At 38.1% G+C, this 23432-nt stretch overlaps 1 protein-coding gene across 1 annotated transcript in view; it reads left to right on the top strand.

Annotated features, from left to right (window-relative positions):
* The window catches only part of AK9 (adenylate kinase 9), a 121470-nt gene that overhangs the window by 89322 nt on the left and 8716 nt on the right, over nt 1–23432 (top strand). The window contains exons 28-35 of the mRNA XM_032651866.1: nt 1872–2091; nt 7689–7757; nt 13402–13605; nt 13953–14171; nt 17070–17283; nt 19368–19569; nt 22130–22276; nt 22378–22598. Of these exons, the coding sequence (XP_032507757.1) occupies nt 1872–2091; nt 7689–7757; nt 13402–13605; nt 13953–14171; nt 17070–17283; nt 19368–19569; nt 22130–22276; nt 22378–22598 (1496 nt within the window). The remainder of the gene's footprint in view (nt 1–1871; nt 2092–7688; nt 7758–13401; nt 13606–13952; nt 14172–17069; nt 17284–19367; nt 19570–22129; nt 22277–22377; nt 22599–23432) is intronic.

Below are 23432 nucleotides of genomic sequence, written 5' to 3' on the forward strand. Positions count from 1 at the left end.
CAACTTCCCTCTGGGACAGAAAGTTTATTTTCTCATTCTGGAGATAAGAAAACTATATCATTAGAGAATTCAAATAGCTGGCAGGTCCCAGTCCTCCTCTGGTCACTCTCTTTCACTTAGTCCCTGGCCTAACCAAGTAGTGGGATTATTAGTCACTTTAATTTTAATTTCTTGTTCCCTAAATTAGATCAATAGTCGTAGTAAACTTAGGCATGTTGCTGGCAGCAACATAGTCATGGGCTTTTCTTCATTAACTTAGCTCCTGACCTCACATACATTTAAAAAATAACCAAAAAAAAGCGTATGGATTGAAGAAAAGTAAAAGGGAAATTGTAATAGCCTAAATAAAATAGCTGAACATTAGCACTACATTAAAACCTATTACAATGAAGACTGTAATAGCATAAGAAATTTTATTATACAACGGTTATGTTAAAAAAGGATACAAAGTTATTTATAATATGATAGAAAGTTGAACAAATGAAGAACCAACTAGAAAGAAACAAAACAAAATGTCAGTAACCTCTTGGATATGAGGTTGCAGATAATTTTGTCCTTTTTTCATCACTTTATTTCTGATTTTTCTGTAGTGAGATTTATTGCTTTTATAATCAGGAAAAAACATGTTTTAAAAAGGCTTCTGTCCTAGAGATCTAATGTAACTAATTACATTAGTTACATTACTTCGGTTTTGTATGTGAGAAGCAAGAGGGAGTTGAAGGATGTCTCTGAAGTTTGGCACCTGGATACTAGTGAGTCAGAGGAAGAGCTGTGTGGAAGGGTAATAGTGAGCGTGATTTTTTGACAGTATGATGCATATATAATTCCTGAAGGGCATTCAGATGGAGAAACTAGGCAGCTTGTTGAAAATTCTAAATCAAAACTCAGAAGAAAGTTTGGGTGTAGGGGTAAAAGATTTTGATGTAATTGACAAAGAAGTAACAGCTAGAACAGAAGAGACTTTGCTGAAGGCACCTCTAAAGAAAACACATATCTTACGGCCAATATATGTAAATTTGCCCACTTAATTAGAAAGAAAACCACATTTCTAAATGACAGTTAAGAGGTGAAACTGTCAAATATTCATGAAAGTCCTATTCCTTTGAAGAAGAGAACGTATATTTAAATATAAATAGTTAAACCAAATCTTAGATAAACGAGATAAACTTCCATTCAAAAAGGGACCAATATTAAACCTCTCAACTAAACCAAGCCAGGTTCTCCAAGCCTGATTGTTTTTATAAATACTCCCTAATGAAAATGTGTTAACATTCCAAGTTATTTTCATGATTCTTAAAGTTTCATCATACTTGAGCAAGTTTGATGATCCTGTCTGAATACGATCATTTTACACATGAGCCAAGACAGCATTAATAATTGTCGCTGGTTACAAAGGGAGCCAGGGAAGAGGGTTATGAACTTTCCCATGAAAAGAAACATCATTAGAAGAAAAATGACTAAAGGGTAAGGATTCTCAATAAAGGGGTAGAGGGCAGCCAAGTAAACTCTTTATGTAAACGGTGACACATTCATTAGGCTGGTCACTTGTCCCAAATAGAGAACTTATTTTCTCTTTCCCTGTGATCTTCTCACAACTTTTAGTAGTCTTCTAATTAATAGTAATTGTCTATAAACTGATTGACAGTACTTTTATACTATAAATATAAAATATTATCATTTTAATCCAACTCAGTGCATTTGGGAGAAGAAACAGCATGTAGAAATATTAAAAAATTAAAAGGTACTATAGGAAACTGGTTATTCATTGGGTGTCTTATGTAAAGTTGAAAGTTATCAGTACTTTTTTCATTTTTAAATCAATAGTTATAATATTTTAAGCCAATAAAGTAAGTTATAAAATTTCCACCTAGTTCCACAGGTTTTGTATTAGATGGTTTCCCACAATATCCTGATGAGGTCCAGTTTCTGGGGGAGTATGGGTTTTTCCCAGATGCTGCTGTTTTTATACAAGTTGATTATCAAGATATTTCTGATCGCCTCCTTCCTACCCAAATTGGAAAGTGGAAAGTGAAACAAAAGAAGAAATTAGAAAGGAAAAAACTCATCAAAGAAATGAAAGCAAAAATCAAGGTATGTATCTGTTAAAAAAAAAAAGCATGAGAGTGAATGTGTTCAGCATTTATCCGGTTTATAAAGTGGTCTTTACAAAAATGTAGTTTTCTGATTTTAATACCACATTCAGTATGAAAACATTTTCATCAAATATTAAGACAATTTATAATTAAAGAGGTAAGAATTATTTGAGGGCTTTATGATTATCTACATGTTAATGTTTCTCACTCCAAGGCAAGTAAAATTAAAGATAGTGGTAGCACCAAAGTATCCTTATACCAGACACTGGAGCACAGGGAGCCACTTAAAACAAATAAAGTGGCTTAAACAAGTACAAAGGCTTAAGAGATGGCCAAGAGTGGGGGCCAGCCTGAGCTGTGTTCATCTTCCACACAAGACCACTCTGTCAAGACAGGGAGAGGTGGCTATTTTATCTAATGGGCAGAGACCAACACATAGAGTCAAAGAAAATGAAAAAAACAGAGGAATATGTTCCAAACGGAGGAACAAGATAAAATGCCAGAAACACACCTTACTGAAACAAAGATAAGTGATTTATCTGATAAAGGGTTTAAACTAATAGTCATAAGGATGCTCACCAACATCAGGAGAACAATGCATAAGCAAAGTGAAATTTTCAAGAGATAGAAGATATAAGAAAGTACCAAACAGAAGTCACAGAGCTGAAGAATACAATAACCGAACTAAAAAATTCAGTACAATAGCAGACTGTAGACACATAAATCAGTTTAACAGAATAGAAAGCACAGAAATAATCCCATGCATATATTGTCAGTTAATTTATGACAAACTAGCCAAGGATGTACAATGGGGAAAAGATAGTTTCTTCAATAAATGATGCTGGGAAAACTGTATAGCCTGCTGCAGAAGAATAAAACTGGACACCTATCTTACACCATACCCAAAAATCTACTCAAAATGGATCAAAGACTTGAAACACAAGCCCTGAAACCCTAACACTCCTATAAGAAAGGGGGATAAGCTTCTTGGCATCAATCTTGGCAATGATGGGTTTTTTTTTTGATTTGACACCAAAAGCAAAACTAAATAAGCGGGACTACATCAAACTAAAAAATTTTCTGCCCAGCTAAAGAAACCATCAACAAGATAAAAAGGCAGTCTAGGGAATGGGAAAAAGTATTTGTAAATCATATATCTGATAAAGGATTAAAATCCAAAATATATAAAGAACTCATACAACCCAGTATAAAAAAAAATCCAATTTTTTAAAATGGCAGATGAACTGAATAGATATTCTTCCAAAGAAGGCATACAAATGACAACAGGTACATGAAAAGGTGCTCAACATCACTAATCATCAGATAAATGCAAATCAAAACCACAATGAGATATCACCTCTCACACCTGTTAGGGTATCTAAAATCGAAAAGACAAGAGATAAATGCTGGTGAGGATGCGGAGAAAAAGGAGCTCTTGTGCACAGTTGGTAGGAATGTCAACTAGTACAGCCATTGTGGAAATCAGTATGGAGGTTCCACAAGTAATTAAAAAATAGAATTACCATATGATCCAGGAATCCCACTTCTGGGTATATATATCCAAAGGAAACAAAGTCATTATCTCAAAGAAATATCTCTCCTCCCATGGTCATAGCAGCAGCATTCACAATAGCCAAGGTGTGGAAACAACCTGTGTCTGCCAACAGGTCAATGGATAAAGAAGTGTGTGTACACACACACACACACACACACACACACACGAATGTTGTTTAGCCATGGAAAAGAAGGAAATCCTGACGTTTGCAACAACATGGATGGACCTTGAGGGCATTATGCTAAGTTAAATAAGCCAGGCAGAGAAAGACAAATACTGCATGGTATCACTTGTATGTGGAATCTAAAACCAAATCAAACTCATAGAAACAGACTAGAAAAGTGGTTGTCATGGGCTGGGAGGTGTGGGAGATGGGGAGAAGTTGATAAAATGGTACAAAAGTTCAGCTATAAGATGAATAAGACCTAAGGAGCTAATGTATGACATGATGACTATAGTTGGTAATACTGTACTACTGTATAATTGAAATTTGGCAAGAGAGTAGAACTTAAATGTTGTCACACACACAAGATAAATATGTGAGGTGACGGATGTGTTCATTGACTAAATGGGAGAAGTCCTTTCACAATGTATACGTATCAAATCTTCATGACATACGCTTTAAATAACTTACAATTTTATAAAGCTGGAAAAATAAATAGTATATTCATATAATGGAGTAGTATTCAGTACTTTTAATGAATGTACTATTGATACCCCCTACAATATGGATGACTACCAAAATCATTATACTGAGTAAATGAAGCCAGGCAAAGAAAATAGTACATACTCTATGATTCATTCCATATGTATGACCTGTCTTGAAAGGACACATTTATAGATCTGGGTTGAGTAGAAAGAATAGGGCTTTCGGGCTTCCCTGGTGGCGCAGTGGTTGAGAGTCCGCCTGCCGATGCAAGGGACACAGGTTCGTGCCCCGGCCCGGGAAGATCCCACATGCCGCGGAGCGGCTGGGCCCGTGAGCCATGGCCGCTGAGCCTGCGCATGGAGCTTGTTGCTCCGCAATGGGAGAGGCCACAACAGTGAGAGGCCCGAGTACAGCAAAAAAAAAAAAAAAAAAAAAAAAAAAGAATAGGGCTTTCAAATCTGGAACTAGGAAGACCAAGATGGGACATGAGAACTGTGTTAAATTATGCGACGGTCTTTTATACTGAAGAGAGTATGTCGTTGTTCCATGTGGCCACAGGGGAAAGAAGCACCATTGGTAGGAGGAAGGTACAGGGAGATGTATTTCATTATTAGTAAGACTTTCCAAAAAGAACAAAGACCGAAGGCAGTGAGCCACTTGTCGATAGATAAGCGTAGACTGAGTGGACATTTGGCAGGGAGAGTATGGAAGAAAGCTCTCTTTAGTGTCAGAGAGCTAATCAGTTAGTTCCAATTTTGAGCTACTGTGACTTAAATTACTGAATACCTTATCACAACTCGATACTTATTAAATTATAAACAAAGTGTTAAAACCATGAAGTTCCTCTGTCACTGCTCAGACACAGTTGTCAAGTTCTTTTCATCTTGCCAAAGGAAATCCCTCTATCCATCTTGCCATCCATCCCTTTGCTCCACCACACTAAGATTACACGTCCCAGGCCATCCCTGTCCCACACAAAATCAAAGCTAATCTCTCAGCCATCCAAGAACTGGAAGTCAGGAGAGGTGTGGCAAGACATCAAGCTTCACACCATTCTACATGACATCCTTCCCTTTTCTGCTGCTGATCTCTGAAGAAAGTGGGCCAAAGTGTCTGCCAGGCAAGAGGCTCTATAAACATGAGAATGGAAAAGAAAGAAGAGGGCATACCAAAGCACAGCTGCATGTTACCTCCTTGTGGGATCTGGCACCTTTAGACCAGTGTTCTCAGAGAACTCTCTGTGCTGATGGAAATGTTCTGTATCTTCACTGTCCAATACAGCAGCCACTAGCCACACATGTGGTTATTAAGCAGTTGAAATGTATTTAGTTGGTGAGGCTGAGAAATCAAATGTTTAATTTTATTTAATTTTAATAGAGCTGCAAGTGACTTGTAGCTGCCATACTGGACGGAGCAGCTCTAAAGCAATCAAGCCCCAGCCTAGACATCACATGCCCTGAGGATTTTAGGGATATGGAACAGGAAAGAGCAGATTTACACCTTTCTTCTCATACCCACAGCTCTGCCCTGGTTCAGATTCTTTTCACCTCACACCCGGCACTCCTACGATGACCTCCTAATTGTCCTACCAGACTTCATATCTGGACCCTCCAGGCCATCCTTCGGGCCACCTGATCTTCCTAAAACTCTGTTTTGATCAAGTCACTCTGTTAAGATCTGAACTCCTCAGTCTGGCATTTAAAGCCCTCCCAATCCTGTTCCAAACCCTCTTTCTAACTTTATTTCTCAGTTGGAACAAATACAAACCCTCCTTACAGCTCCATCATACAATGTGCTTTCTCATACCCTTATCTGGGAGTTTCTTACACCATCCTCACACTAGCTGTGTTATACTATGTGAATTAAACCTTCTGACTTCATTAACTCATCTATAAAGTGGGATAATGCTGTCCGCCTTGCAGTATATTTTGAGCAGAAAATGAAAGAATATACATGTGCGGTGCTCAGAACAGTGATGGCATCTGGCAGACGTGCAATAATTAGTTAAACTTCACTGACCACTACTTATTTGAGTGAAAGGATCAGAGGAAAAAACAGACTCATAATATGTGTGTGCTTTATTATACATACTTTGCATTTCTTTTTGGTATATACAGTGGTTTCCTTATATGTTATGAAAACACAAAGGAGACTGTATTTTCATAACTCTACAGTTAAAGCACCTATGGTAAAACTCTGGTTTTAAAAAAGGAAATTAGAGTTTTTATAACTCTTACCCTCTGAAAAGCTACAGAATCTCTCTGGGGCTCATGAACTATATTAATTTGATTCAATTCAGTTTTAGAATTCTATCTACAAATATTTCTTGGATGTCAACAAAACATAAATTATCTGAAATGTATACTCAGTAATTGTCAGATAAAAGGAGCACAGTCCTGATGGCCTAGACCGGAGCCCCTAGGGCCTGTCTTTAAGGCACTTCTCTGATCTCCCAGTATTTAAGAGGACTCCAGTTTCAAGAGTCCTGAGCCAATGAGCCCCCAAACCCAAGGGGTGCTGGTTAGTTTTCATGCAAACCTTAAGGTCATATCAAAGGACCTATTCATTGCATTAGATTTAGAGACCCCTAGAAGGACTGGAGGACTACCTATACACCATATGTGTGAATGCATCCAAAGTACATGTGCTTTTCTCACATGGATTCTTTAGGCAATTACATCTTAATAATATGATGAAAGATTATCAACCATTTTCAACAAATAGCCTCTAAGTATTTCCCTGTTTCTCCATATACAAAATCCACCTCTCCACCAAAGGAAACAATAAGTAATCCATTTTGAAAAGGAATTCTAAAGTTTACAGAAAAAGTGACTGATCCCAAGTACCATTTATCCCTCTGGAGAGAAGTAGCTGGTTAAGAGGTCCAGAGGTCCAAAGATGTAAGTGACATAATTACCACTATCACATGCTTTTCTGGAAAGTATCCTTCTACCCAAATATTATTCCCCTTTGGGAAAAAAATTAATATATAGAAAGTAATTTTAGGGCTTCCCTGGTGGCGCAGTGGTTGGGAATCTGCCTGCCAATGCAGGGGACACGGGTTTGAGCCCTGGTCCAGGAAGATCCCACATGCGACAGAGCAACTAAGCCCGTGTGCCACAACTACTGAGCCCGTGAGCCACAACTACTGAGCCCGTGAGCCACAACTACTGAGCTGGTGCACCTAGAGACGATGGTCCGCAACAAGAGAAGCCACCGCAATGAGAAGCCCGTGCACTGCAACAAAGAGTAGCTCGCTGCAACTAGAGAAAGCCTGCATGCAGCAATGAAGACCCAATGCAGCCAAAAATAAATGAATTAAATAAATTTTTTTTAAAAAGTAATTTTATTATTATCCATTAATATTTTTTAATGTCTCTTTCCTTAACAGGATGACATGATGTCTAAAAGAAGGGCTGAACTTATAATAGAGAGAGAGAAAAAAAGGAAAGAAGAGGAGGTAAGTAAATAAAATTGCTTTTTGCAAAAAAAAAGACACATATTTAAAACATATATATTTTACACATATATAAAATCTCAGCAATGTAAGATAAAAAAATGCATAGAAGTCTTTTTTCAATTTTTATTTTACGTTGGAGTATAGTTGATTTACAATGTTATATTAGTTTCAGGTGTATAGCAAAGTGATTGTTATACATATATCTATTCTTTTTCAGATTATTTTCCCATATAGGTTATTACAGAGTATTGAGTAGAGTCCCCTGTGCTATACAGAAGGTTCTTGTTGATTATCTATTTTATATATAGCAGTGTATGTCTGTTAATCCCAACCTCCTAATTTATCCTTCCCCTGCACCTTTCTCCTTTGGTAACCATAAGTTTGTTTTCTAAATCTGTGAGTGTGTGTCTGTTTTGTAAAGAAGCTCATTTGTATTTTTTTTTAGATTCCACATATAAGTGATATATTTGTCTTTCTCTGCCTGATTTACTTCACTTAGTATGATAATCTCTAGGTCCATCCACGTCTCTACAAATGACCCAATTTCGTTCCTTTTTTGTTTTGTTTTTTGTTGTTTTTGTTTTTCTGCTACTCTCTTTTTTTTCTTTTTTTTTTTATTAGAGTACAATTGCTTTACATTGTTGTGTTAGTTGCTGCTGTATAACAAAGTGAATCAACTATACGTATACATATATCCCTATATCCCCTCCCTCTTGCATCTCCCTCCCACCCTCCCTATCCCACCCCTCTAGGTGGTCACAAAGCACCAAGCTGATCTCCCTGTGCTATGCAGCTGTTTCCCACTAGCTATCTATTTTACATTTGGTAGTGTATATATGTCAATGCCACTCTCTCACTTCGTCTCAGCTTACCCTTCCCCCTCCCCGTGTCCTCAGGTCCATTCTCTATGTCTGCGTCGTCATTCCTGTCCTGCCCCTAGGTTCTTCAGAACCTTTTTTTTAGATTCCATATATATGTGTTACCATACGGTATTTGTTTTTCTCTTTCTGACTTACTTCACTCTGTATGAGAGACTCTAGGTCCATCCACCTCACTACAAATAACTCAATTTCATTCCTTTTTATGGCTAATATTCTATTTAATATATATGTATCACATCTTTATCCATTCATCTGTCGATGGGCATTTAGGTTGCTTCCATGACCTGGCTATTGTAAATAGTGCTGCAGTGAACATTGGGGTGCATGTATCTTTTCAAATTATGGTTTTCTCCAGAAATATACCCTGGAGTGGGATTGCTGGATCATAAGGTAGCTCTATTTTTAGTGTTTTTAAGGAAACGCCATACTCTCCTCCATGGTGGCTAAATCAATTTACACTCCCACCAAGAGTGTAGGAGGGTTCCCTTTTCTCCACACCCTCTCCAGTATTTATTGTTCAAAGACTTTTTGAAAATGGCCATTCTGACCCGTGTGAAGTGATACCTCATTGTAGTTTTGATTTGCATTTCTCTAATAATTAGTGATGTTCAGCATCAAAAAGATGCATAGAAGTCTTGATGGAGATATAGAGTTTATGTACAAGTTCTGAGATTATATATCATTTTTATTTTCTTTACGCTTTTTGGTATTCTATAACTGTTTACAATGAACTTTTATTACTTTTATAATCAGAAAAACAAAAATTTTAAAACAAAGAAAACCAAGATGTTTAAATAATCTAATACAAAATATAATAATACTACATTAAACTATGCTTCTTGTGGATTTTCATTTGTGCTTTTCACACTTCAGCTCATGCTACAGGGAGATAGGCTGGGAGCTTGGGTATAAGGTCTAGACAGAGAGCCTGTGAAGTTGTGCTGGGGCTAAAATATAGCTTACGTCGAGATTAAGAATGGAATGGGGCAGAGCCTGTAGACGCTCAGAGTCACATACTGTGCAGGATGTTCAATACAGCTCCTCTTTTCCATCGGCTGATTTTTTGAAAAAATAAACCTTAAAGATCATGAATTTCGTTTTGTTTAGAGAGGAGCTAGTCCCCAGTTGACCTAGCTGACCCAAATGCTACAGCCAAGCACCTCAGATAAAATATTCTGTCTTATAAACAAAATAAGATTTTGTAAGTTAGCTCTTCTGAGACTTAATCTTTTATAAAATTTGGCTATGTATCTCCCACAATTAATTTATACAAACTGACTTTTGGAAGACAATTCCTGAGATTTTTTAATGAGATCTTCTGAGATTAAAACTATGTATTTTTTTTTAACTTTTTTGATGGGAATTTTATATGTACTGCTACTGCCTCAGACAAGGAAAGACTAAACACAGTGCAGCATCTCAAGGATCACTTAGTACAATTGTTATAATCAGTTAATGTGACAACCTGAGTTGAATCCATCCTGACTCCACATGGACCTTGGAGCTTGCTTTCATGCACAGAACCAGGGGTCTTCTCATCATCTGCCTCTCTGTACAGAAATATGCAGTTTCTTGACTCACCTTTTTCCCAAGCAGTTAGGGAACCATATGCAGATAAAGCCCTTCCCAGGTTTGTCTTCTCAGCCTTAACATTATTGCCTTTGCTGTCTGACTTTTTAGCAACAAATAAAACACTTTTAACATTAGAAATCACTTCAAAGTCTCAAGGTGACTACTTCCATTAATTTTATAGGAAAATGTCGCCATCATGTGGAATTTTAGTCTCCAAATGTGACTGAAGAATATTCTATAAACCAGTGGCTTCATACAGATTTACAATGCATATCTTCCAATTCCTTGGAGGCCTTGCTTCTACTCTTACCCCTAGCTCCAGAATCTTTGCCCTCATCCTGTACACTAGCTCTTTCTCTGGTGCCTGGGTCCCTTTTACCAAGTGTAGCGTAGCCACATGCAGGAGAATGCCAGGAGTAGCCGTGAAGGATTTTATCACTTTTCTAGATATGAGGAGATGCAAGAATTGGGCTCATAAAATCATCTCCTGAAAATATCTAACTATCTGAAGACCTGTTCTGCCAGTTTTTTCTAGAGCACAGAGTGCCTCATTTCTGATCCATCCTGAACTTCTTTCCAGGGCTGTTGAAGGTCAGCAGCTACAGCAGCTCATAATTTAATTCTTATAGAGGTAGAGGGCAAGTGCCAATTTGTAGGTGACAAAAGACAGAGCTTTCTATCAGAGTTTTAGTCCCCCTCTGCCGCCACCACTCTAATGGAGGCTGCCTTCCACGCAAATGCACAGAATAAGAGAACTGACCCTAAGCCTATCGCTCCCTCCAAATTTTGACCACTCTACAAAATCTGCCTTTGTTCACTCTCCAGAAGCCCTCTGGAGCAAGAGAGAGGGGAAAAAAATGTGTGTGTGTTTGTGTGTGTGTTGTCCATGGCTTATGGTTATTATCTGCTAGAGGCTAAATGAACTTATTCCTTCATACTGGAGGCAGATCTCTGAGACGATGAATTTTAGAACATGTATCTCCTAACATAAGGACTGAAAGATACTCGATATAAGAAAAAAAAGCAGCACTGTTCCAGAGGACCAAAATGCCACTTACAGAAAACTAAAATCTTTTTCTCTAAAAAGAATTAACCTGTGGGTCTCTCAGATGGTCTTCTATGAAGATTTTTAGGCTATTAACCTTTTAAAAAATTTAAAGGAACTAGCCACAGCAACGTGATCAGAAAGAGAAACAGCATACATATTGAAAAGTAAGAACAAAATTTAATATTTGCACATATTTGATTATCTAGAAAGTCCAAGAGGGTAAATTGCAGAAAAATTTTTTAAGGTTGATCCCACCAGCTCCTCATGTAACAGTGACATTTGTCCCCATGAAGAAAAAAGTAAATAATTTCTAAAGTAATTAATCTGTCTAGAAAATTCTAGGTCCACAGAATGTTGGTTGGTACTCTTCATCATCTGGGACAAGATCCAGCCTGCCTGCCTCTTCTCATCCTCACATCTTAAATGGAAGCATGATACAACCTGTCCTGCTCACATACCCAGAGCTTACAGTTGCTCTGAATTAATCAGTTTAGTCCTTCATTCATAAAAATGAAGACAACCAAGGATTGCCATATATTTGAAATTATCAATACAAGGAAGAGCCAAGATGAACAAACAGAATAATTGACTCTAAAACAAATAGACAATACAGGAAATATATTAAACATTTAAAAAATTCCAATTTGCCTTAAATAATTCAAGAACTTGTATCCGTAAAACAAAAACAGGATGGTATGAAAAACCAGAGAGCAAAAAAAAGTTCATGGAAACTACAATATAGCATTTAAATTAATTGAAAGTTTCTTGTTAAACTTATATAGTTTAATTTTTTTAATTAAAAAACAAGTTGGAAGTGCTATTAAATAGAGCTGGAGAGGCGAGCAAAAGTTCATCTGAAACTAAGATGTCTGCAGCTCGTAGTGTGGACTCATCCCACCATGCCTCCAGTGATCATTAGCAAATCAAATCTCAAACTAAAAAATTGTCAAAATATAAGAAAAAGGAAAAAGTAGTAAGAGAACCAAATGGCTTCAAAATTCAAATAAAAAAGAATAAGAACTGAGAAACATGGTTCCAACGCCAAACTCCTTCCAGGGAAAGAGGAGCCTGGGCACAGAACAGGGAAGGGCCCTTTGTCCTCTCTTCTTCCTCCCGGCACCTCCAAGTCCAAATCCTAGCTCCAGGCGCCTTTAAAGGCACCAGGGTCTAATCAGTTAGAAAGATCAGGAAATAGCGAGCTAATCAGAACTGTGCAGGCAAGAGGTAATGAGAGGGCAAACAGTAGAGCAGGACTAGAAAGCAGGAGAGAGTCTTAAGTATTATTTAGGATTCCTGTTCTTAGAAACTGGATGTGCAATAATGGAGAGCGAGGAGTCAAGATAACTCCCAGGTTTCCGACGGGAAGGCAGTGCTCCATCCGGGACAAGGGATACTTCTGGGGGACGTGCATAGAGGCAGTGCAGGAGGATCAGTAGGACAGGGTTCAGTGTTACGCAAACTGGACTGTAGCACTTCGAGCCTATACAACACCACTTAGTATCAGTATCCTGTCGTGGTCTTCAGTAATCATTTATGTGTTAATTCTGGTTTCCTCAGATAAGCTGCAGCCTCCTCAGGGGCGTGTACTATTCTATTAGAACAGTGCTTTATACAAAATGACAATAATAACTATAACAGCATAATAATAGGAATAACAGCTATCATTTGCATGCTTACCATGTACCAGACAGTTTTCTGAGGGCTTTGCATGTATTAACTTATTTTAGCACTACCAACAACCATGTGAGGGAGGTACTTTCCTTACTCCTATTTTACAGACAAGGAAACTGGTTTTGTCCAAGCTAACACAGCTAGGGAGTGTTTTATATACTCTTTGAGTTGCATTAAATATTGTTACTGAAGACCATGAGAAACATGTAATGTTCTGACAACTATAGCATTAAATATTAGCAGTTAATATCTTGTCTAGGTATTTATTTATGGGATCACCGTGGTGTTAGAGTTTGAAGGCATTAAATTTCTTGGGTGCCAGATATTTGAAATTTTACTATATCAGTTGATGAACGTTGCATGCCATACTAACCAATACCCGCTTATTCCAAAATATCCCAGATGATTAGTTAGCAGTGTCATTTGTTCCATATTTTATATGTATAGTAAAAGGGAATATTTTCTTCCTTAGACTGTTAGACAAGATGAAGACATGAGCGAGGAAGAACCTGAAAATGAGGAAGATGATATTGACAACATCCTTGATGAATTTCCAAAAGATGAGGAAGTGATGAGTGAGGAAGATGAAGAGCAGGAAATTGATGCGCTCGAACGCCTGAGAGGTGAACTGGGAGAAAAATTTGAAGCAGATACGAATAATTTACAAATAATACAGGTTATTACTTTTTCATTTTTCATAATTCAAAAAATAACGTTTGAGAATGAAACAAAAGCAATTTGGTTTATGCCTTGGTTTCTTTTTAACACTTCAAAAGAAATGTATATTTTTAGGGGTTAGGTCCCTTTCGTCAGCACCATTTACAATTATAAAAACTAGTTAGTAAATCAAGGGCAACATGGAAGCCACATAGGGTCAAAGTTTTAGCTGCCAACCTGCAGTTACTTGGAAGCTGAAAAATATTTGTTCTCTAGACTGAAGTAATCAGTTACTAGCAATGTCCATGTGCTGTAACTAAATACTTCCCACTAAAAATATTTGGTTTTATGATTTTTTTTCATTAGGAAGAATTTGAGAAGTTTTTGATACCAGTAATTCTCATTAATGGAGCTCGGAAAACCCACATTGTACAATACATATTGAATATGAAACTGAAACCACTGGTGGAGAATCGTGCAAGCATTTTCGAGAAATGTTATCCAATATCATCCCGCCTTGCCCAGAAAATGCTCAGCTTTACCTACAAGTATATAAGCTCATTTGGCTACTGGGACCCTGTAAAGGTAATGTCAGCAAATGCATCTGAAAGCCATGTTCTTTCTCTTGTTTCTTTTTTTTTAAGTATGTCTAAGAAGACAGTGGATAAGTTCAAAAAATTGTAAGCATTGTATAGTATTCTTAACTAGCTATAAAAATATGTGTGGTTGTTTCGCCTTTCTGAAGTAGGAAAGTAGTTGAAGGGTTTAAATTTCTTTCGTCTGTTTCTGTAGAGATCATCCAGTTCCAACTTGGTTTTAACTCTGTAGCAGAAGATGGTAGTAGAAATATTTTCAAACTAGACATCTAGGGAGCTGAGCTCTGACACAATTTGCTATCTAATTTTAGGCAAGTCCTTTAAACTCTTTGATTCTGCTTCCTCACCTTTAAGATGGGAGAATACTGCCATCAGGCCACTGTGATCAAATGCAAGAATATAAAGTTCTCTGGAAAGTGTGAGATCCCATACAAAATGTGCCTTTAATGTTCGTCACAAACTTATTTCTAAGCACTGTATTTTTAGGCAGTGTGGACAAACATTTAATGTAATTGGAATTCAGTAACTTCAGATGTGGGATGGTTTTCAACAAATCTTAATCAAGGACACGCCAGCCACTGTGTCAGTCCCTGAGACTAGAGCAGTGAATAAAACAGACAAGGTTCCTTTGTCATGGGCCTTATATTCTAGTTGGGTTGGAGAGGGAGGATAGGCAATAAATAAGTAAACAAATAAGTTCTTGTCAGGTTGTATTAAGTGCTATAAAGACAGTAAAAGAATGTCACATAAAGGTGACCTGCCCTCTCAACCAGTGTACCTTCTTATTTCCATCAGTGAAGTAGCACAGTGGAGAAGACCATGGCCTCTCGAGCCAGACTGCCTGAGTTCAAAACCACCACTTACTAGCTGAGTGATCTTGGACAAATTACTTCACCTCTCTGAGCCATTCCCATTTGCACAATGGGAATAAGAATAGTCCCGACCTCATGATATTGTTACAATTACTAAATCAGTTAATTATTGTAAAGTGCTTGCAGCAGTGCTTGTTTTATTGTGAATGCTTAAATAATATAAGTTGTTGTTATTAACGTGTATTGGTCACTGATAAAAAGTATTTTGGAGGAAGGGATCCAAAATGGAGCCATGTGCATATTACTTGAAACCTCCTTCCTGGCTGATGTTGATACAATCAGTTTCAATTCTACTTAATTGTGATATCTTCTTTACCTTCACTGTAAGGATGTCAAGAGAGACCTTTTCAAATATCATGCTGAAATATAGAAACATTATGACCGTTCCCTCCATAGAGAATCAGATAAAGTTAAGCATGTATTAGGATCACCTAGAAAGCTTTTGAAAAATAGTTACACCCTAACCTTCTCTTTGAGATGGACAAGAGAGGGGAAGAAGCAATCAAAGTCAGAACCCTATTTAAGGACCCATGTCCAAACATAATTAGGATTGTATAAAGATGCCTTGTGGAGAAATGACTGCATGGTCATAGGAAGGGTTTAAGCATATAAATCATTTTTTCAGGGCTGTTGGGAATCTTTCTGGGTGCCTGACCACTTGATGTTTCTGATTTGATGACACCTTGGGTATTCTGACCTATGGAGAAGAAAGATACATGCTAGATATTTTGGGCAATAGCAGAAACTATTGTAAGAATTCATACTTAATTTGTGAATCTGAAATGGAATCATTAAACTTTCAGCTTTTCTTTTATTACCAAGTATAAGAAATAGAGCAGACATTCCCACCCCATCCCTGAGTTTCTTCTTATCCCTAACATTTACTCCCAGCCATGAATATCACTTCAGCCCAAGAATGATGATGCTGACAACACCATTGACCTGTGACAACTATCCTGGTGTAGTTCTGGGGGAGGAGCAATATTACCATACTGTTTCCCACCTACTCTGTCAAGTCCAGGGATGACTGATGCTTGGCCATCTGATGATATAAAAAGATATCCATTTAATTACCCAGTCGTCATCATCACCAATGCAAAGATGTGGGACCAGTCCTCCCTCTCCATTCCATACCGACACCTTAGGCTGCCTTTTAGGTGTATTTTCCCCTTTTGTGTCTGCTCTTGATGTTTGTGTGAGTGGGATTTCGTCTGTATAAAAATGTAGAAGAGAAGCTAGTGGGATTTGTCCTACCAGTACACTCCCATATATAACCCGGGACCCCACCTGTATTAGTCTACTCATGCTGCCATAATGGAATACCACAGACTGGGTAGCTTAAACAGCAGAAATGTATTTTCTCACTGTTCTGGAGGCTGGAAGTCCAAGATCAAGGTACCAGCAGGGATGGTTTTTCTAGTGAGGCCTCTCTTCCTGGCTTGTAGATGGCCACTTCTCACTGTGTCCTCAGTGCTTTTCCTCTGTGCTCATGCACTCCTGGTGTCTCTTTTCTCTTCTTATAAGGACACCAGTCCTCAGATTAGAGCCCCATTCTTATAACCTCGTTTAACCTTAGTTACCTCCTCAAAGGCCCTGTCTCCAAATACAGTAACTTTGAGGGTTAGGGCTTCAAACCATGATTTTGGGAGGACGCATTTCTGTACATTACGCCACCTTAGGAATGGACCTGTCTGTGAAGATAAATTGGCCCATGAATATATCCAAACACCTTTACACTACTTGGCAGAAACATTCAGTATATGCTAAACACATTATAAAGGAAGTAGAATAACTATAGTTGTCAGAAACTGGAACACTTAAGAAAAACTACATTTATTCCATATGAGTATAAAATAATTCATTCTTTTTACAGTTTTTTAATATCAGTACTTGATTATAATTAGTTTTCTTGTTGTATAAGAAAGATTTTACAAATTTGTTTTTTTAAGTGTATTTGGGGGAAATGCTGTTTAAAATAAAGCTAACTTATTAATTCAGTTTTGCATATATTGCAGCTAAGTGAAGGAGAGACAATCAAGCCAGTTGAAAATTCAGAGAATCTACTTCATCCTGTAATCCATCGTCAGTATATTTATTTTTTATCTAGTAAGGAAACTAAAGAAAAATTTATGAAGAACCCAATCAAATATATCCGCCAACCCAAACCTAAGCCTACTATGCCCATTAGGATTGCACTTCTGGGGCCTCCAAAATCTGGGAAAACTACAGGTAAGGGTGTGTTTGCCTTTACTATCCTTAAGCATAAAAGAATCTCCTGAAGACCAGGACCACTTTTCCAGAAAGATAACTATCAAAACTGACTCAGAAAGAGACAGAACATGTAAATAGGCCAATAACCATCGAGGAGAAGACATTCAAAGATATAGCCCCACTCCAAAACAGCCCAGAATCAAATGGTTTTGGAGGAAAATTATGTCACACTTTCAAAGAATTAAAAATTCAAGAGATACTTACTGTGTTTTTATAAGCTTTTCCAGAACAAGGGAAAAGAAAGTGACCAATTTATTTTCAGGTTTTTTTAAAGTAAAGAATATAGTCCATACAATTAAAAAGGTATAAAAAATATAAATTCATTTTTAAATTAGCATGACCCTGACATCAAAACCTAACAAAGATAATACAAAAAAAGAAATTACAAATGAATATTATTTATAGATATAGTCAAATAACAGTTATATTAAGATTTTATTAGCATAAAAATTATATTTAAAAGTTTATAAATATAATCTACTGTATTAATAAGTTAAAGAGTGAAAATCCATTATCTTAATCATTACTGAAAAAGGCATTTGGTAAACTATAATGTTTGAATTTTTTATATCTTGAGACTTTTTTTTTTAAGGCAAATAGTCCAACAATAGGTGAGTGTGGTATTTCAAGATGACGTGTGACATGATAACCACATGAACAGCGGTTGGTCGCAATGATAATAAAATGGGAAAGGGCAGATACCAGAGATATTTAAAAAGGAAATGACAGGACTTAATGACTGAAGGCATAGAGAATGAAGGGGAGAGATGAAGTCAAAGATTAATTTTCACCAGAAATAATAAACGGGAGTTTTGTGTTTTAGCTCTTCAGGTGAAAAGTGTGTTTTCCCCATTTAAACATCTTAACATGATTAAGAGTCTTTAATAGTTGTGTTCTAAAAGTTCACAAAGATAATGATATTTCCCAAAGAAAGCTGTACATTGACATTCAAGATCCTACAACCACAGCAAAAAGTAAAATGTAGATTAGACAATCTGATTCCTCGATTTTTGTTGAAATAGAGGTTAATCTTTAAACAGAATGTCAAATTGTAAATGCTTAATTGTTTTCATAGCTTAAGAAAAATAGGTGTGACTCTCGCGTTTGTGGCAAAGCTGAGATGAAGCCTTCTGCGGCCCTCACAGGGGAGTTGCTCCCGGGTGGCCCTAATTGTGGCCAGTTAACCTGTATTCCCCGTGGGACCAGATGAGTCTCAGTGTCCTCTACACACTGCTGTCTCCAGACCGTGATGAAGCAGGGTCTGTAGACCCTGTCAGAGCACACCCACATTTAACAGTAACTGGAAGCTATTATCTGTGGTCTCACTTAGCAGAAGCAGAGGCCAAGCCTGAATCCTCTTTCAACAAATGGCAACATCTATGTGCCCTTGGACAAATTATTCCATTGCAGTGGGCTGCAGTTCTCTCATCTATAAAATTGGAACTTCAATACCCACTCTACACACTTGATGGAATAGTTGAAAATATCAAAGAAAGTCACAGAAGAAATATTACCTCATAAGCTGTAAATTACTATTAAAATGTCAGATATGCCATTATAATTTTTAAAAATTACTTCCTAAGGTTTAACTGCCGCCTAACTGTATAGGGTAAGCTAGCCTGATTGCAGCCTGGAGTCCGTAAATGGGCAGATAGGGAAATGGTTTAATCCGGTGACGCAAGGAGCACTGAATTGTTATTTTGGACATAATACCAAATATTAATAGTACACATAGGATGCCTTATAAAGCTCTCAAAAATGTTGCTACCTCGTGCAGAAGGAAAAAAACCACTTCAATGGTTTGGTTATAGAAAACCTCACGGAGTTGGCTCATTAACCAGACCCATCAGCCACATACCTGAAGTGCTAATAATGATCGACCTTTGAACAGTATTAATTCAATAAAATGTAGCAATTTTAATTTTTGAAATTTCTTTGAGGAATGTGAAGACTAGCTTGCTGTTGATGTCAATTAACCAGAATCTGAGATTAACTGATGAATTTGTGAAACGGAGTAAGTTTGAAGTTTTAATGTTTTTCAGTTGCCGAAAAAATTTCAAGTGACTATGGCTTAAAGCGTTTGTCAATAGGAGATGCTCTGCGTTATGTATTAAACCACCAACCAGACACAGAGCTGGCACTTATGCTAAATTGGCATCTTCATAAAGGAATGACAGCGCCTGATGAACTGGCTGTTCAGGCCTTAGAATTATCTCTGATGGAAAGTATAAGTAACACTGCAGGGTAAGTGGGGGCCGTGGAGGTGGAGAGGGAGTGGGATGGAGTTACATCTCTGAAGAAATTACTCACTGGAATGTAAAACACTTAATCGTAAACAGGGTTTAAAGCTCTTGTAAAGTGTGTGTGATGTGCTTTTCAAACTCTGGACACCTATATGGTTACATGTTTTAATTTTCTGTCAAGCTAAAACTCGGCTTGAACACCAGAAGAGGCAACAGGCCACTTCCCTCCCTGCAGCAACCCCTGAGCTGTCCAGGAGCCTCCAGGTTTACACAATCCATAAGGGAGGCCTGTGCGACTTCCACAGCCCAGCAGAACTCCTCACTGCCCCATGGAGTGATGAAGGCATGGCCCTCCCCTGTCCCCCCAGGTGGTACTGGTCCCATCGAGATGGTCACTCTCTGGCCCAGCTCTCTGCACAGGAAGCAGCACCCCTCCCTTGATGCTGCATTTGGACAGGAGAGCCCTGTGCTTGAACTGGTCTTCAGTTTACACTCCTCCGCTCCACCACGCTTCCCTGGCACAGCCAGTGGTCCCAGCCAGTAGTAAAAGCTGATAAAACCTAAGGCCCTGCTCTTGAGCCCAGATCACTGACTTAAAATCTTGCTGATTTACTCAAGGCTGTTTTATATTAGAAGCCTCCTTGCCCTTCCCTACCACTGGTCCTTAATCAAGTCCTTGACAGTTCTAATTTCAGTTTTCGGGGAGCAGATTCTGGACTGTCAAGTTTTTTCCCCAGAGAAGGCCCTGGGACTTAAGCAAATTGTGTTACCTCCTTCCTGGCATTCAGCTTTGCATACGAGGGATCTTAGTGAGGGCAACGTAGGTTAAATCACAAAGGTTTTGTTTCACCTTAATACCAGGACAGTGACTGCCCAGTCACACTGAATTTCCCTAATCCTGAGGGCCTCTCAAGTGATCCTTCACAGGACAAAGGAGTTGAGCTACTTTCCATTAAAAACCAACAATGGCGGGCTTCCCTGGTGGTGCAGTGGTTAAGAATCCGCCTGCCAATGCAGGGGACACGGGTTCAAGCCCTGGTCCGGGAAGATCCCACATGCTGCACAGCAACTAAGCCCATGAGCCACAACTACTGAGCCTGTGCTCTAGAGCCCGCGAGCCACAACTACTGAAACCTGCACACCTAGATCCCATGCTCCGCAACAAGAGAAGCCACCGCAGTGAGAAGCCCACGCACCACAACGAAGAGTAGCCCCTGCTCTCAGCAACTAGAGAAAACTGGTGTGCAGCAGCGAAGACCCAATGCAGCCAAAAATAAATAAATTAAAAAAAAAAAACAACCAACAATGGCAGCTCAGTACATCCTCAAGTTGGCTTGCGGGCTATGTTAATTTATAATCCTCTCTGCCATGGAACTTAGAACTAGTTAGTGCCTAGAGACTTAGCTGGAGAGCACTGGGGGAGGACTAACCAGCCCTTTCTGGTGATGTCAGCCAGCAAGCCCAGCTCAGGCACCTCAGAGTCGGTTTCCTGACTTTGGAATTTGCAGACAGCCTTTAGCACTCTTCTCAGTTTGCTAGTGACACTCATTACCTTAGACGGTTGGACTAACAAATTCTCCATCATTTCTGCTCAGAGGCCTGATGGGTCCTGATGGAATGGTTCTCTCCCAGATACCATAGGGCTCTCTCACCAACTCCCCATCTTCCCTTCCACACCCAGCCTCCTCACAGAATTTTACTACAAAAGCAAGCTTAGAACACAGTGTTTTCCGTATTTGCTTAATCTCTTACTAAAATACTATTAACTGTGCCAGGAACTTTTTTCTTTTAATTTTAAAACATTTTAATGTACTTAAAATCTTGATTTACAAGACACCTTGTCTTACTGCCACTGACCTTTCAGTACAAAAATTTTACACTATCTGTTTGCTATAAAACTACAACATTAAGATCAGGGTTGGATAATTCTTCCCTTGCTGGACATTCTTTTATAAGGAATGTCCATTAGTCTATTACTAATTGCTTTACAAACTTGATCTACAATCTTTAAGATAACTCTAAGGGTTAAATATCATTATTTTACTATTCTTACTGAAAACTGAGGCTCAGAGAGGTCAGACCAGGTTTCAAATCTAAGTCTGTGTGCCTCTGAAGCCTATACTCTTTCCACTGTTTCATGCTAGAATAGTAGCACCAATTAAGTAATACAATGTTCAAGGTATTATATGTATTATCTCTCGAAGTCCGCTAAAACCTAGCTCGATGATGCTAAGTGTATGAATCAGAGCTGTGTCTGTATGTATGCAGCCCTCCTCTGGCTCTTGGGCTGACTGAGGTTAAAAATATAGAGATAAAGGGAGTTCCCTGATAGCCTAGTGGTTAGGATTTCGGGCTTTCACTGCTGGGGCCCGGGTTCAATCCTCAAGCCACGCAGCCAAAAAAAAAAAAAATAGACAAAGAGGGCAAGGTGACAAGATTAATCAAGTTACATAGGAACAGTACGGGGCTAATCCTAAAGACAGACTGTTTCTGGAAGACAGAAAGGAAGGTCTGAGAGAAAAGACATCTGGAATTTTTATTTTCATGTTTCTCCTTATTAGTGTTGTCATTGATGGATACCCTGTATCTAAATATCAAGTGAGTCTCTTGGAAGCCAGGTCAGTCATCCCCATGGTCATCTTTGAGTTGGATGTGCCTTCCAAAGAGATTTTCAAAAGATTGCTCCTGGAAAAAAAAAAGGAACCAAGGTAATGTATGTGATGAAAACAATGATAAAGGAATAAACTTTACTCAACCAGAAAAAGCAGGTTTTTAACAGCTTTTTCCATTCCTTCTGTTTCTCTATTAGTTCGCCTTATCCATTGCATAACAGCTCACAGATTATAGCTGTCAAGAACTCAAAGTACCGCAAAAATATTGATGAGATTAGGCAATATTATCAAGAGCAACATCAGAACTGGTATGTGATTGATGGCTTTCACAGCAAATGGTGGGTATGGAATGAAGTCATTAAGAAGGTTAAAATGGTGAATAAACACATACAGATATACCTGGGAAGAATAAAAGCAGGTAAGAAAACATATAACTCTGAAAACACAATAAAATGTGAATTTGAAGTCTATGCATGCCTAACTCATGTTACCATAACTCATTCAATGTGAACATTTGTTCCCATGACCTTAATCAGTATTTTAAATACATAGTATTTTCCAGTTATGCGGGCATGTGTATTTGTTCTAATAAATGACTGCCTCTACTCAAGCTATCAGCTTAGCTCTCCAGCTAAGTCTCTAGGTGCTAACTAGTTCTAAGTTCAATGGCAGGGAGGATTATAAATTAACATAGCCTGCAAGCCAACTAGAGGATGTATGGGGCAGCTATCATTTATTCAATGTCCATGTGAACCTATCACCTAAAAACAAGACATGGTCTCTCACTAGAAGAGTTTATGGTGTTTGGAAAGCCATGTAAGAAGCTAGTTTCAAGAATGGTAGTTATATGAGGGCAGGGGTCTGTGGAGTGACACTTGGCAAAATTTTGTTTAGGAATCTAGAATTAGTTATTTTTACTATTTACTATGAAATTATAGTAGTATGTAAATGTTGATTCTATTAAAAATTTAATTTGAGCATAGAATGTTTTTAATCTATATTTGGAATCCATGAAAGAAAATGTTTGATTATATATTCCTAGAAGTTTCTTGATTTTTCTCCAAAAATACACAAAATAGAAGGAAAGTTATCTCATGTCTCTGAAAAGAGTGATGATGCCAAAGAATTTGTCTGGAGGGGTTTCACAGACATCTGTTTAATGACTTTGTTTAACTTTGGAAAATACGGAGAAGGTATAAGGATGTATGAGGGAGCAACGTGACACAGAGAATCTTATACAAGGAAAAATGCA

This window comes from Phocoena sinus, chromosome 12 (genome assembly GCF_008692025.1).
Source record: "Phocoena sinus isolate mPhoSin1 chromosome 12, mPhoSin1.pri, whole genome shotgun sequence".
NCBI lineage: Eukaryota > Metazoa > Chordata > Mammalia > Artiodactyla > Phocoenidae > Phocoena > Phocoena sinus.